At 34.3% G+C, this 12,888-nt stretch overlaps 1 protein-coding gene across 2 annotated transcripts in view; it reads right to left on the reverse strand.

Annotated features, from left to right (window-relative positions):
- Positions 1-593: 593 nt before the first annotated feature.
- HEATR5B (HEAT repeat containing 5B) overlaps positions 594-12,888 on the reverse strand; it is a 132,339-nt gene continuing 120,044 nt past the window's right edge. For both annotated transcript variants that reach the window (XM_043982842.1, XM_043982841.1), the window contains 2 exons: positions 7,842-8,055; positions 594-2,900 (listed from right to left, as the gene is read on the reverse strand). In XM_043982842.1, the coding sequence (XP_043838777.1) occupies positions 2,596-2,900; positions 7,842-8,055 (519 nt within the window). In that variant the 3' untranslated portion in view covers positions 594-2,595. The remainder of the gene's footprint in view (positions 2,901-7,841; positions 8,056-12,888) is intronic.

Below are 12,888 nucleotides of genomic sequence, written 5' to 3' on the forward strand. Positions count from 1 at the left end.
CTAGCTGCCCCAACATTTGTTTTTATAAGATTTCTAGTTTCAAATTTTTCTCTCTCCCTCCCCCGTCCCCAAGACAGCAAGCAATCTGATATGTTATATATGTAAAATCACACTAAACATATCTGCACATTAGCCATTCAAGATTTTCAGACTTTCATTGACTAAATCTTTAGTAAAGTCTAATTTCACTTTTAAAACTAACATTTTCTTTGACTGTTTTTCACTAGTATTACTAATGATACTATTATTATTCACTATTACTAATGTTAGCAGTACTTTGGGGGTCACAAAGGAAGGGAAATAATTAAGATTTTCCTGATCAAGTATTTTCCTGGAAGAGTGAAGAAGATTAAAGAGGATGTGTAGAAAAAAAAAAAGATTGCTTTTTGAAGAATTAAACTTCAAGTGGGTAAAGAGGAAAAAAGTATACAACATGTACAGAATCCCTTTTTGAGGGATAAGAAAAAAATGGTAGAGAACCAGTGTGCAAGCTGTCTGATATTTAAATTGAGGTGTATATACTACAATGTGTGATAGTATCAAATTGATCTAAGTGACATGACTAACTTTTGACCAAGCAGTGAAATTCTCATTCATGCAGGTGAAATTTTATTAATTTCACAAGGAACAATTTCAGATAATACAAACAACTGGAACATGGGTCTATTGTAATTAAACTGGTCTAAATATGACTGGAAATGGCTTGGAAAGCCACTGATGGAAAAATATAAAAGCTACAAGTTTATTTATAAGTATGATACAGTCTTGATTTGGTCCACAAGTTAAAAATACCAGAAGAGGTTGAAATGAATTAAAGTAAATGTGAATGCAAAAAAGTATGGCATTAAGTACATAATGAAAGCACAATACTTTAATTATTGAATCTACAATTGCATATCTAATATATTTCATGCTGCCATTTTAGAGGGATAATTTACCACACATGTAATATTTAATTATATGTACAGAGATTATCAGAAAAAAGATAGGTTTGTAAAAGGCTCAATGCTATTTTGTGAATATGATGATTATTAAACAGAGTGAAATGATGAAATTAAGAAAATACAAACTAAGATTACAATATTGACAGCCAAGAATGTAATAAGTCATAGAAACCTCATTGTTTAAAAACAATTGGATAAGATACAGTAACAGAGCACACAGTAAGAAATAAACAAGGAAATGATATTTTCCTTCTTTCATCTATATATTATTTAATTCAATATAATATTACTTACTACAGAAGACTATATCTGATTTTCAGTTAACTGCATCTCTCTTTGAAAAAGGAACCAGGGTTGATGTACATCTATACAGACATGGTCAAAGAGGCTAGTTGTTATCATAGTGGCTCAAAAGGGTGTGCAGAAAAGTACAGAGATACCACTTCCACAGCTTAGCCCACCACACCTTAAGAAGAAAGAATGAAGCAATAAATCTGAAGTGGGTGGGAATAGAAGAGAATAATTAAAACAGAAATAAACACAAAGAAACCACCCAGACTAGCAGAGGAAAAGCAAGTCTACAAGAAGAGTACCTTTCAGTGAGAACAAAGACAGGCAAAACAAGTAGGAAGTTATAAAAGAAAGTAAATAGAGAGGTGAAAATGTATGGGTTGTTTCATGGGAAATTTGGGTGAATGAGTACATGAAAGGAATTGAAGATAAATGAGAGAGGAATTACATGCACATGAATACAAAATAGAGGCAGCAAGTATAAGATGTAGGATTGTTTATGCTCTAGTTTCTATCTCATAAAGTAATTAGATTTAACTTTTTTGAATAATTCTCTGTATGGTAAAGGACAGTTTGGAGATTCTGTTTTCTAATTACTATGTTATAAATACTCATCTTGACATTTTTATCATAAAGGTAATGATCCCACTAAACAAGAGATGGGGATAGCTAGAACATCACAAGTAAACCTCAGGGCTGTATCTGGAAAAATTCTGAAAGGTTAATTTTTTTTACCATAAAAAAGTAGATCATACAACATGTAATACATTTTCATGCATCTTTAAATAAGAGTTTTATTTCTTAAATTATTTTTAACAACTGATATATGGTAAAGAATAATTTAGTTATTTAAATCAAAAAGTAAAGAAAGACCTATTAGAAAGGTAAGGACATTTCATTGTGTAGTATATTCTGGGAAAATATTATATCTATTTCACTTTATTATACATAGCAGAAAATAAATTAGGTTCAAGTCTTTGTGAATCATTTTGATTTCTCATTTCTGCAACTAAATTCTATGACAAATGCTATTTTAATTTTTCATCATTATATCAATGAGTTGATACATGATATATCTGAGTTACTTTTTAAAGAATATAATTTAAATTTGCAAAACTAAGTGTTGTACAGTAAATTAAAAAGAAAAGAAACATTATCTTATAAAAAGGAAATAAATTCACATACATGATAAAAATAAACTTGCTAAAATCAACATGAACCTGTAGAATTCACTTGACCTATTTCATAACACTAATACTAATATACAAATCAAATAAACATAAAGACTGGAATGATGCAGAACCATTGACTAATTTGGTATTTGTTGCCAATGTAAATAAAAAGGAATGGAATAGTAATTTCAAAAAAAGCTTGTTTTGAGTTTAATTGTTGGGGCGGAATGTATGGTAGGTGCTGGTTGCCTGGCAGCTGCTTTTGCTTTACTAGCTTGGCTTGCTCGAACTGCAGTTTCCAGTCGTGTTTTCAACTCAGGAGCAGCTCCCATTACAGTCTTGAAAGCATGTGGATATAGAGGTCCAATATGCATTAGATTCTGGAGTGCAAACTCATGAAGATCTTTGGATGCTGTTAGTGCTGAATCAAAAGCATTTTCATCTAGCAAATATGAAATCAAAGTTGGAACTAAAAGGGCAAGTAACTGGACTCCTGAAAAACAAAGCATTAAATGGAAAATTATCAAAATATGATAATTTGACCAAATTTTGAGCTTTTACAGTGGGTGTAAGTTACTAAAAGAAAGAATAGGTAAATGGAGTAACAGGTAGTCTACAACATAACCAAATTCAGGTAACTAGATAAGATCTAATTCATACCTTAGTTTTTTAGTTCTTGAAACTTTTATCAAAGACCAATTAAATATCACTACCATAACTTATGAGATCAGATTTGTTGAACTAAGAATTCAAAGATATACTAATAGAGACCATACTGTGGTTTCTTTATAACTGTGTTACCCGGTACAAAATTTTTATTAATAAAAACAAATCCACATTAAGACAATCATTTTTATATTTATTGAATTCTGGATAAAGAAAAATTCATAAAACATCATTAATTTGCAAAGATTTCCTTTATAAGGAAGGCAATAGTTTATAATGGTCAAATGGTCAGGTATTTCATGACATAGTACTGTGCATCTTATGTAAAAATCCCAACTATAACCATCTGTCTAAAATTACAAGTTGTTTTGTAACCCTGGGCAAGTCATTTAACCTTGTTTGCCTCAGTTCCTCATCTGTAAAATGAGCTGGAGAAGGAAATGGCAAATGACTCCAGTATCTTTGCCACAAAAAACCTAAATGGAGTCATGAAGAGTTTGACATAACTGAAATGACTAAACAAAAACGAGAAGTTGCTATCTCTTTATCATTTTTTTTTTTTGGCAGGGCAGTGGGGGTTAAGTGACTTGTTCAGGGTCACACAGCTAGTAAGTGTCAAGTGTCTGAGGCTGGATTTGAACTCAGGTCCTTCTGAATCCAGGGCTAGTGCTTTACCCACTGTGCCACCTAGCTGCCCCCCTCAATTCTTTTTTTAAACTCCTTTCATGCACCCCACTCTCTTTTATTTCCCCCAAGCCCACAGTAATAGAAAAGACTTAAAAACTAAAACACTATGTACAATTTGAATTGATTTCTTTTTTTAATAACATGTTAAATATTATTTATCTGAAAAGAATTTCATGTCTTAATCACTAATTTATTTTATGTATATATGAGTGTGGCTATCTTTAAAAAGAAAGTTTTATGAAAACAGAAAATTGCTTTTTCTTTTACGGATCATCAAATAACAACCATGTACAAGGTGTAGTGTTGGCATTTATTATCGTTATTATTATGATTATTATCATGATGATGATCAATTTTCTTTCAGGGATTCTGGGGATTGGATTAAGGTGAGAATTTTCAACTGGTTGATGATTGAGACATCAATCCAAAAGTTTAACCTGATCAATCACAAGGCCACTACTGACATTTTCAGCAGGAAGGGCCTGTACCACCATGCTTTGACCCCAAATGAATTCAGCATGAAGCGCATATACAACATGCTACCATTTCTTCCCCTGTCTTCTAAAAGTGTGTTTCAGAAAGGTCAGTCTGGAAATGGTATGCAGAATCAACTTAAATGTAGAGCTTGGAATCACAGAGAACAACTTGGGGGTTAGTGTAATAATATAGCAATGAAATGATGAAGGCCTGACCTAAAGTAGTGTTAGTAGGAACAGAATGAAAGGGTGACTCCCACAGAAGTATCAAAGGAAAAAGTTATAACAGGACTTGATAAGTAAGTGATTGGCTAGATAGAATGTATAAGGAGAAGAGTAAAAAAATCAAAGGTTTCTAGCCTAGAAACTAGATTTTATAAAGTGAGAAAAATGTGTGCTTCCAGTTTATAAAAATGATTGCTATTACACTTAGGAGAATATTTAACATTTTAATTTGTATGGGGAAAAGTGCATGGCTAAAATGAAATACAAGAGCTGAAAGTTTACTCTCTTAGAATATAACATGTATATATATAACATTAGTGCCATTGCATCAATAAAGTACAGTGTATAGTAAGTTCACAATTATAATAAATACTTCCTCAGCTGTTATCACCTTTTATGACTGATACTAACCCACACTTGTGTATAAAATTCACCCATGAAGTTGATACATCACATGTCCAGTATTTTTGCCTTAATTACGAAAAAGCAAAGTGCTACTAATTAAAGGTGCTACAATGCACCTATCTAGCCAGTCTTGGTGAAAAATTTCAATTAAAAATATTTAATGAATGGCTACATAGTGAATATGATACTGACATATTTAAACTTAAATGTTTATATTGGTATTGTAAGCTAAAGTTAAAACTATAATTCCTGTGGCACCTTTTGGTTTTTTATTAACTAAATTTCACTTGGAAAGAAATTGAATGTTAACAGATTTCTTGTCAAGAAATAAACAGATACAAAGAGAATCATTGAACAATTTAAAATTTTAAAAGATGTAAAGAATGTGTTAGCAAAAACAGGCAATAGAGGATGAAAACCAAAGTGCAGCACAGTTATATAAGAACACTGGGGTGCTAAAACAGCATGAACTGAGACTATTGAGGAAAGCTTTGGACAACAAAAAGATTTCCCTTTTTGCTATAATGGTACAAAAGGAGAGAATTAAAGCAGAGGAGGACTAATGACTTGGGGGAGTGGGTGGGATGATGACAGCAATATCAGAGAGAAGGCAGGGCTGCTCAGCTCTTTTTCTTTCCCCCCGACATTTGGATTGGAAAAAGCAGAACAAAAATGGCAAATGGGGATATGAAAATCTCCAGGATAAAGGAAGGAGACGGTAAGAGAATACCTAGTTAGTTACCTTTAATGAGTTCACATCACCAGGCCTGAAAAAACTGGTAGATACAATTGGTAAACAGTCAGAGATCTTTGAAAGCTTAGAAAGAGAAAGTGTTGTAAGAGTGAAGAAAAAATAACCCTATTTTAAACAAAGAGGAAAAGGTGGAAAATACAAATTACAAGACAGAGCACTTGACTTCAATTCCAAGCAAAACCATTCTATTTACTTCCAAAGATCTATGTTGTAAATATTTAGAAAAGAAACCTCTAGACAGCTAGGTGATGCAGTAGATAGGGTACAAGGCTTAAGAGTCAAGAAAAAACTGAGTTAATCCTACTTCAGATACTTATTTTTCCCCCCAGAAATTTACTATGGCTCCTTTCTTCAAAACATCTCTTGAATTTGTATTTTCTATTTCCACCATTTTTGTGTGGACTCTTACTTAAAATCTGAAGTACAAAAGCAGTCTCTTTTGAATCTATAATAACAATAACACTGTGTTATATAGCACTTTTTGGAAAGGGCTTTATCTCTATACAACTTGACATGTTACAATAAATGTGAGCTAGTATTATCTTTACCAGTTCACTTTATCCTCAGAATAACTCTAAGAAGAAAGGTATGATGTTCATTTTACAGAAGGGAAAGTAGAAGCATTTATGGCTATGTATTAGTAAAACTAGCATGCCATGCTTCCTATCCAAAAAATACTTAGGGATTCCAATTATCCCAATTCCCTTTTTAAATTTACATATATTCAAAAGAAAGAATTGCAATATAATATAGTAACATAATAAAGAAGCAAGAAGTTCAGGCGTCATAATCAAAAGATCATTGAACACTATAACTAAAAGGAATATATTTGTAGCCAAGTTGTCCAATTCGCTTATTTTAGAGAGAAGCAATTGAGGGGACAATGTCACATTCTAACAAAGTTAAACCTCAAACACAGGTCTTCAGACTCCAAGTTCAGTTTTCTATCCAAAGGTCTGAACTGCTTGTTTGTACTCTGATTAAAGAGATGCATAGTTGTTTTTCAGTGATTAAAATTGCAAAGTCAATTTTTATGCTTTTTTAAAATGCAAACTTTTGATGCTTTTTGGTAATTTGATTCAGTTCCAATACTGATTTGATTATATTTGCTAGTCAAGTTGTAAATCTCTATCAGGAAAATCAGAATATTACATTTTAAAATTCTAATTAAACACCTTCATTTTCCTTAGTACCTAATCAGTATAGCCTCTCATCTAGCCTATCACCTATACATCTAGAAATTAAAAGCAGTGCTCAGTTACCATTCAATATTGGTATCAATCTACTTTTAATTTCCTACTCAAAACCACCTGTAAGTCAACACCAATTTTCATACTATCCTTGATCTATCAAAAAGTATTCTGGCGCACAGCACAGCGGGCTGGCCCAGGCTTTGGACTGTTCCTCCCCTGACTGGTGCCTGAGCTTGTTGCCCCCAGCCTCCTGCCCATGGCTCAGATGGGGCCTCCGTTCCTGTCCTAAGCCCGAGACCTGGGAGAGCCGACATGCTGCAGCTGCCCCTGGAGGACTGATCGAGGAGAAAAAGCGCACAGGAGTGGCAAAGCACAGGGGACACCTGAGTGCCAAAGGCGAAGAAGGAAGCTGTTGTCCCCCCAAGACAGAAGCCAAGTCCAAGGCCTTGAAGAGCAAGAAGGCAGTATTGAAGGGTGATCATAGCCACAAGAGGAAGAAGATCTGAACATCCCCCACCTTCCGGCAACCCAAGATACTAAGACGTTGAAGGCAGTCCAAATACCCTCAGAAAAGTGCCCCTCGGAGAAACAAGCTTGATCACTAGGCCATCATTAAGTTTCCCTTGACCACTGAGTCTGCTATGAAGAAGATTGAGGACAACAACCCCCTTATATTCATTGTGAATGTCAAGGAGAACAAGTATCAGATCAAGCGAGCCATAAAAAAACTGTATAACATTGATGCGACCAAGGTCAACACACTGATCGGCCTGATGGAAAGAAGGTCTATGTCCAATTTGCTCCACACTATGATGTTTTGGATGTTGGCCACAATATTGGAATCATCTAAACTGTGTCCAGCTAACTATGCCACTCTTCCACATAAAATAAACAATTTTCCAGTAAAAAAAAAAAAGTATTCTGGCAATTCTAATATTCCAATTTTCTATGTCTAATTAAAAAGAAATGTCCTCTTTTAGACTTGAAAAGCTTTCCATTTGTTTTAAACAAGAAAACAAAATACTTACTGTTCTGCTCTTCACCAAGGGCAACCAATGTTTCAAGAACTTTGATTCCTTCTTGAACAGCTAAAAGCTCTGTACTACTGGTTGGCCGGCTCCTTTCAACAGCTTTTAGTTTTTCAACCATTATTGGAGCTAATGAATGGATGTAGGGAGTTGAAAGGGCACGGTTGGAATGCTGGAAGACTGAAAGAAGAAGCTGGTAACACTTAGCTTGAACCTATAGAAAATAAACATAATTTATCAAGTAAGATGAGTGCCAGTTACCATGTATATAAAATAAACATATTGAACTATTTCTGAATGCTAAAAAGAAATGAAGTAATATTATGGAGTAAAAATAGAAATGCAAGATAAAATACCAATAAACATGTGTATATTATAGGTATATAAATACAATTTGGATCTGGCTACCTATAAATCTATCTGGATATGTATACACATGCATATGTATATATCACATATAAACATATATACATATAGTGCCATACCACATATATGTATATATATATAGTGTGTATATATATATATGTATATGTCTGTATGCGTATGAAATTCTACAGAGCTTTTGCTATTTTCAAATGAAAGGATAAAGGAAAATAGGTCACTGAGGATCAAATGGGAAAATTACTTAAAGTCCAATAAGGAAAAGAAAATTTAATAGCATAAATAAAGTACAATATCCTGAAAGATCTGGTCAGAAAAACACAAAACTGGAAAAACTATTTGAAAAATAAAGTCATGTGTTGAGACACTGTTGTGTTTTTAAAAGACTAAAAGTAGACTCTCATTTTAATTTAAAAAACATTTATTAATCACTGAAAATAACCAAAAATGATAATAGTCCCAGGTATATATGACAAGTACACAGACTACAATACAAAATATGATAGGGAAGAATGAGAGATCCAGACTAAGAGTGCTCTGATAAAATCTGAGAAGGAAGCAACCATTTCCCACTGGATCATGAGATAATGAAGCTTTAAGAATTACAAAGTATTTTTATAATACACACATACCTATAGTTATTTATATATGCATACACACTATATCGAAAGAGAGAGAGAGAGAAAGAGAGAGAGAGAGAGAGAGAGAGAGAGAGAGAGAGAGAGAGAGAGAGAGAGAGAGAGAGAGTGGGGGGAAGAAAGCTAGAGAGAGAATAACACCCCCATGAGATGGATCTCATTTTCAGACTAGGAAACTGGGACTGAGACAAGTGACTTGCTCAGGATCATACAGCTAATAAGTGCTTCAGGATATATTTGAGCCCAGGTTTCCCTGACTTCAAGTCCAACATTATATCCATTATACCACTCTACTTCTCTAAGGCAAGCAAGATGGCAAATGTGCCAAACAAAATAAAAGAAAAATAAAGAAAAAGAGTAAATGGAAAGAAAATTTCTCAATAAAACTACTCCTCCAAATCGTGAAAAAATGAGTATGTAAAAAGAAAAAATCACAAGTTAAGAACAAAGTGCGACAATTATACCTCTAAATGAGAGAATGGAAATTTTTTTTTTTTGGTGGGGCAACTGGGGTTAAGTGACTTGCCCAGGGTCACACAGCTAGTAAGTGTTAAGTGTCTGAGGCTGAGTTTGAACTCAGGTCCTCCTGAATCCAGGGCCAGTGCTCTATCCACTGTGCCACCTAGCTGCCCTGAGAATGGACATTTGAGGAAGATGTAGTTAGAGAAAACATTAAATGAAAAAAGATCTGAGGCATTTTAGTGGAATGTTAGCTTCATAAGAGTAAGCAGTATAATATGGCAGCCAAGCAAACTAATGGAATCGAAAGAGTATTGATAGGTCCAGGTTGTATCCAGGACCAGCAAAGTCATGCTCTACTCTGCGCTTGTCAAACCACATCTTCAGCACTGTTCAGTTATGTTCTCCACATTTTCATGATACTGATGAACTAAATCGCATTCAGAGAAAGAAGGGTAATCAGGATATTAAGGTCTCTAGTTGGACCTTCATGAGGGTCAACTGAAGGAACTGGAAAAGGTTAGCCTAAAGAAAAGGCTTAGGAGAAAACTACAGCAATCCAGAAGTTAAACGGGCTGATGTGTAAAGTTCTAGGCTTCCTTTCACTGGAGGTCTTCAAGAAAAGTCAGGATGACGTCTTAGAAATGTACAGAGGATTTATCCTTAAACTCATAGAATCATAGATCTAAGATCTGTAAAAGATCTAAAAAACTATTTATCTAGTCTAACCTCCTCATTTTACAAATGAGGAAACCAAGACCTAAGGAGGTTAAAAGATTTACCAAAGGTCACAAATACAGGATAGATCAGAGGGAGGATTTGAATCCAGGCCCTCTTACTCTAGAGCCAGTATTCTTTCCACTGAACATGCTGCCTCCTTTCTATTCACATTCTGTCACATTTGAAAGAACAGCTGGACAACACCAAATAAATATTAATATAACAAATATTCACTGTAGGCAACACAATTTAAAAAAATAAGCTAGCATTTATATCGGCAGTTAGGTAGCACAATGGATAGAGTGCCAGGCCTGGAGTCTGGAAGACCTGAATTTAAATCTGGTTTCAGACAATTACTAGCTATGTGATCCTGGGCAAGTCACTTAACCTTGTTTTCCTCAGTTTCTTCATCCGCAAGGGAAAGAAGAAAACGGCAAACTACTTTAGTACTTTTGTCAAGAAAATCCCAAATGAAGTCAAAAAGAGTTAGACACAACTGAAATGACTGAGCAATAACAAGCATTTATATAGTGCTTAAAGGTTTAAAAAAGTTTTACAAACATTATTTGATTTGACCCTCAGAACAACCTAGAGAGGTAGGTACCATTATTATCCCTATTTAACAGTTGAGGAAACTGAGGCAGACAAAGGTAAAGGGACTAGTCCAGGGTCACACATCTAGCAAGTTTCTGAAGCTTGCATTTGAACTCAAGTCTTCCTAACTACAAGCCCAGCACTCTACTCACTGTACCACTATAGCTGCTTTAATATTTGCAAAGAATTTTTAATTCTGAACTTACAACAAAAAAGAACATTTTCCATATACAAAGTATAATACAAAAAGAGGATTATATATGAAATTATGATACTACTTGCTTTTTCTTGAAATATATAAAAAACATGAAACCTATTACTTTCAGAACTGTCCTCCTTATCTGTGCCTCTACCTGAACTAATTCTCCTCTGTGCACTTTCAAAAATGTTTCAATGTTCTTTTTACTGGCCTCACCATTGCTAATCCCTTTCTCTCTCCCTATACCTGCCCCAAAACAGAAAACAGAAAAAGTCCTTTGTGGTAAATAAACATAGTCAAACAATACAAGTCCACACGGTGGTCTCTTTTAACATTTTGACTCTATCACCTCTCTTTGAGAAGTTAGACCATATGCTTTGTTATAGGTCCTCTGGAGATGCTGTTGGTCTTTGCCTTGATCAGAATTCACAATTGTTTTAAAGTTATTTTTCTTTATGCCATCAGCTTAGAATAACTTGCTTTCTTTATATTATTCACTTTATTCTATATCAGTTAAGTGAAAGTTGTTTTTTTTTTTAAAGGATGGGGTGGGAAAGACATGGGCATGTTTATAGGGAATATGGAAATAGACAGGGAATGACTGAATATTAGTGAGAGAACCGGAATGACAGAGGGGGAAAATCAGCTAGAGAAAACAAGATGGAATGGGATCACTCATGCATATAGAGGGGTTTGCATTGTCTAGAAAGGCCAACTCTTCTTGTGAAAGAGGGGTAGACTAAAGAGTGGCAGAAAATATCTAGGTGTTTTAAAATGAAGATTGGAGAAGAGGGTCTGCCAATGGTCTCAATTTTTTTTTCAGGGAAATATGAGACAAGGTTTTCAGCGGAGAGCATAGGAGGAGTGGGAAAGGACGGAGTACTGTGGGATTCTTGAGAAGGGTGAAAAGGTTTGGAAAAGCAGCTGTGGTGAGTGGGATAGCAAATTGATTAGGAAGGTGTAAAAAGATTTTCTTGCCATTGAGATTATGTAACATAAATCTGTAGTGGACCCAGTCAACTTGGTTTCATGATGCTCTCCAATTTTGTTCAAGCATGAGTAGGAATGAAGGCAATGGTTAGAGGAAGCAATTGAAGGCTGGAATTTTTTGTGAAAGCAAAATCTTCTATAGGACACAGGGCCAAGGGACTCTAGAGAAGAGAACAGTATAAAGCTGAACTGGTTCACCAGCAAGTCAAGATGGGGAATAGAAGAGAATATAGTCTGTGCCATAGAGGGATGGCATGGGAAAGAACTGAAAGTTCAAGGGATTAGAGGTTATAGTGAGGAAGAACATGGTTTGGAGTTGCAAGGCAGAGGAGGAAGTAAGGTGTTTATCCTGACAAACTTCCTTACAATTACTGACTTGTATTTACCTTTTTATGTTTCTCTCTACTTCCATTTCTATTTTTCAAAATTCCTATCAGCTCTAGTCTTTTCATTACGAATGCTTGAAAGTACTCTATTTCATTTAAAATCCATTTTCATCCTAGTATGATTATATTCAGTTTTTCTAGTTAAGTAATTCTTGATTATATGTCTTTTGCTTTTTGGAAGATCTCATTCCATGCCCTCCATTGCTTGACAGTAGTAGATGTTACGTCTTGTGTGATTCTGACTAATTGCTTACTTAGTATTTGAACTCTTTTGATTTTTTCTGGCTACTTACAATATTTTAAATTTGATCTGAAAGATATGGATTTAGGCAATTATATTCCTGAGAGTTTTCTTTCAGGGGTTTCTTTCAAGAGAGGATTGATGGCTTATTTCTGTTTTCATTTTGCCCTCTTGTTCTAATATGTCTGGGTAGTTTTCTTCTGTGATTTCTTGAAATATGATATCCAAACTCATTTTTTTGTCACAGCTAGTTCAATGAGTCTTAAATGATCTCTTCTTGATCTGTATTCTAATTCAGTTGTTTTTGATATGAGATACCTTACATTTATTATATTTTCAATTTTTTTAAACTTTGTTTTTATTTTTTTTGTTATCTTGTGAAATCATTACTTTCTAACTGGTTCTTCTGATTTCTAGGGAAACTGTTACTTGGGTAAGC

Source organism: Dromiciops gliroides, chromosome 2, assembly GCF_019393635.1.
Source record: "Dromiciops gliroides isolate mDroGli1 chromosome 2, mDroGli1.pri, whole genome shotgun sequence".
Classification (NCBI taxonomy): Eukaryota; Metazoa; Chordata; class Mammalia; order Microbiotheria; family Microbiotheriidae; genus Dromiciops; species Dromiciops gliroides.